The 1,763-nt window shown below is 39.2% G+C and overlaps 1 protein-coding gene across 10 annotated transcripts in view; it reads left to right on the forward strand.

The window, feature by feature from the left end:
* Positions 1 to 1,763, forward strand: part of kcnma1a (potassium large conductance calcium-activated channel, subfamily M, alpha member 1a) — a 131,185-nt gene that overhangs the window by 97,422 nt on the left and 32,000 nt on the right. For 3 of the 10 annotated variants that reach the window (XM_035663310.1, XM_035663311.1, XM_035663316.1), the window contains one exon: positions 1,347 to 1,520. The exons of the other annotated variants lie outside the window; for them this stretch is intronic. In XM_035663310.1, coding sequence (XP_035519203.1) covers positions 1,347 to 1,520 — 174 coding nt within the window. The remainder of the gene's footprint in view (positions 1 to 1,346; positions 1,521 to 1,763) is intronic. 10 annotated transcript variants of the gene reach the window in all.

Genomic DNA, 1,763 nt, shown 5'->3' on the forward strand with positions numbered 1-1,763 from the left:
CTGGGGTCTTTCACTCCCGCTTCCCTTGGGGTTCAGAGCTTCACACACACACCACATAGACATAAAGTGGCTGCTTACAGTATTTTGGCTGCAGGCTGACTAGTAGTTAAGGGTTTATTGTTGTGTAATACAACTTTCACATCCAGTCTTATCTGAGCAAGAGCACATAGTCACCACGATAATTGAAAAGAACCATCAATGAAGTACTTAATACAACAGTCATTAACAGTGAACAATAGCAATAACAGTAATGATGCAGGTCCACTTATAGGTAATTAGTAATAAATGTCCAATCCTTGGGCTCCTAGTGTTTTAGACATTACATGTGAGATTTGTCTGATCCCCTAATTTTATTGTGTAGAGACAATTAAAAATTATATAATTATATGTAATGACAGTAATTTTAAATTGAAGTCATATGGAGAATATGAGCTGAAGATTAAACATCAATGTAGTTTCTGCTTCTCAAAACTTAAACATCCTATTTAGATGCATAAAACAACTGTGTAGCATAAATCAAGTTAAGTCAAGTCAAGTCAAGTTAGTGTATAATGTCTGTTATAGAGCAATATCTATTAAATTGACACAGAAAAAATATAAACATGTACATCCTTTGTCCAGACACACCATTTATGCACATTAGAGAGTATTTTAGAGTGAAGCTTCCCTTGGGGAGTGGGGCAGTGAAACCGCAGGTCTGGATATTCAGTAGCATGAATTGGCCAGTCTAGACTAGTAGAATAGTGCGATGCCATGGACAGAGCCGCTACAGCTGCATGATGGGATACAGGTACGTGATCCACTCCTTTAGCCAAATGGATAGAGGATGTACAAATGTATGAAACATTGTATGAGGTTTGCTGCTGAAGACATTGCTCATGCCTCTCTTTCCTGAATGCCTCCCACCCTCTCCCCTTTCTCCTTACCCCTCTTTCCCATTGTTATAGTTTTGCCTTTTGACCTGTTACAGCCTTAGCACACAGCTTGACCTCTCGAGACGAGAAATACTGCGCTGACATGTGATTATTATATTATGAAATACTATTAATAATATTGTTATATTTTAATGTGTCCAAATTTATCTTGTGTTTTCTCAGAAAAGAACATTTTAAAAGTAAACCAGAAATCATTGGACAAATTGTTGAGGTAAAAGTAATATGATTTCTAAATACATTGCGGCGTTTCGAGTGTGATTTAATCTTGGGGCTCAAGTCTGTGGGAGCAGGTGTCTAAGGCTTACACTTTTCTGATGAAGTTACCTTCCGACTTCCCCCTGGATGAATATTTCTCCTTTTGCCATTAACCTGCTGCTTTTCCTCTCCTCTCATCCCAAAACATGACTGTAGCCAAGATGTCCGTCTACAAACGAATGAAACTGGCATGTTGTTTTGATTGCGGCCGTTCAGAGCAAGACTGCTCTTGCATGTCAGGCAGTGTACATAGTAACATGGACACCCTTCAGAGGGCCTACCCACTTTCCTCTGTCTCTGTTCATGATTGCGCAACCACTTTACGTGCCTGTAAGTTACACCGCCCAACACATGCTGTTACGTGTCTTTGGTGTGTGCTCCATGTATTGTACCATGCAGAGGTACTGTACGTGTACATGTACTGTCTGTAATGTCGTCCATGTGGTGTGATCTGTGTACTGTGACTCCATAGTTTGTGTAGTTGTGGCTTATGTGGATATTTATTTATTTTATGATTGTTGATGAACAGTTGTTACTCTGAGATGAATTGTTGTTTCTATCTATCTATCTATC

Source organism: Morone saxatilis, unplaced genomic scaffold, assembly GCF_004916995.1.
Source record: "Morone saxatilis isolate NCDOM2014 unplaced genomic scaffold, NCSU_SB_2.0 Contig19, whole genome shotgun sequence".
In the NCBI taxonomy this organism is placed as follows: domain Eukaryota; kingdom Metazoa; phylum Chordata; class Actinopteri; family Moronidae; genus Morone; species Morone saxatilis.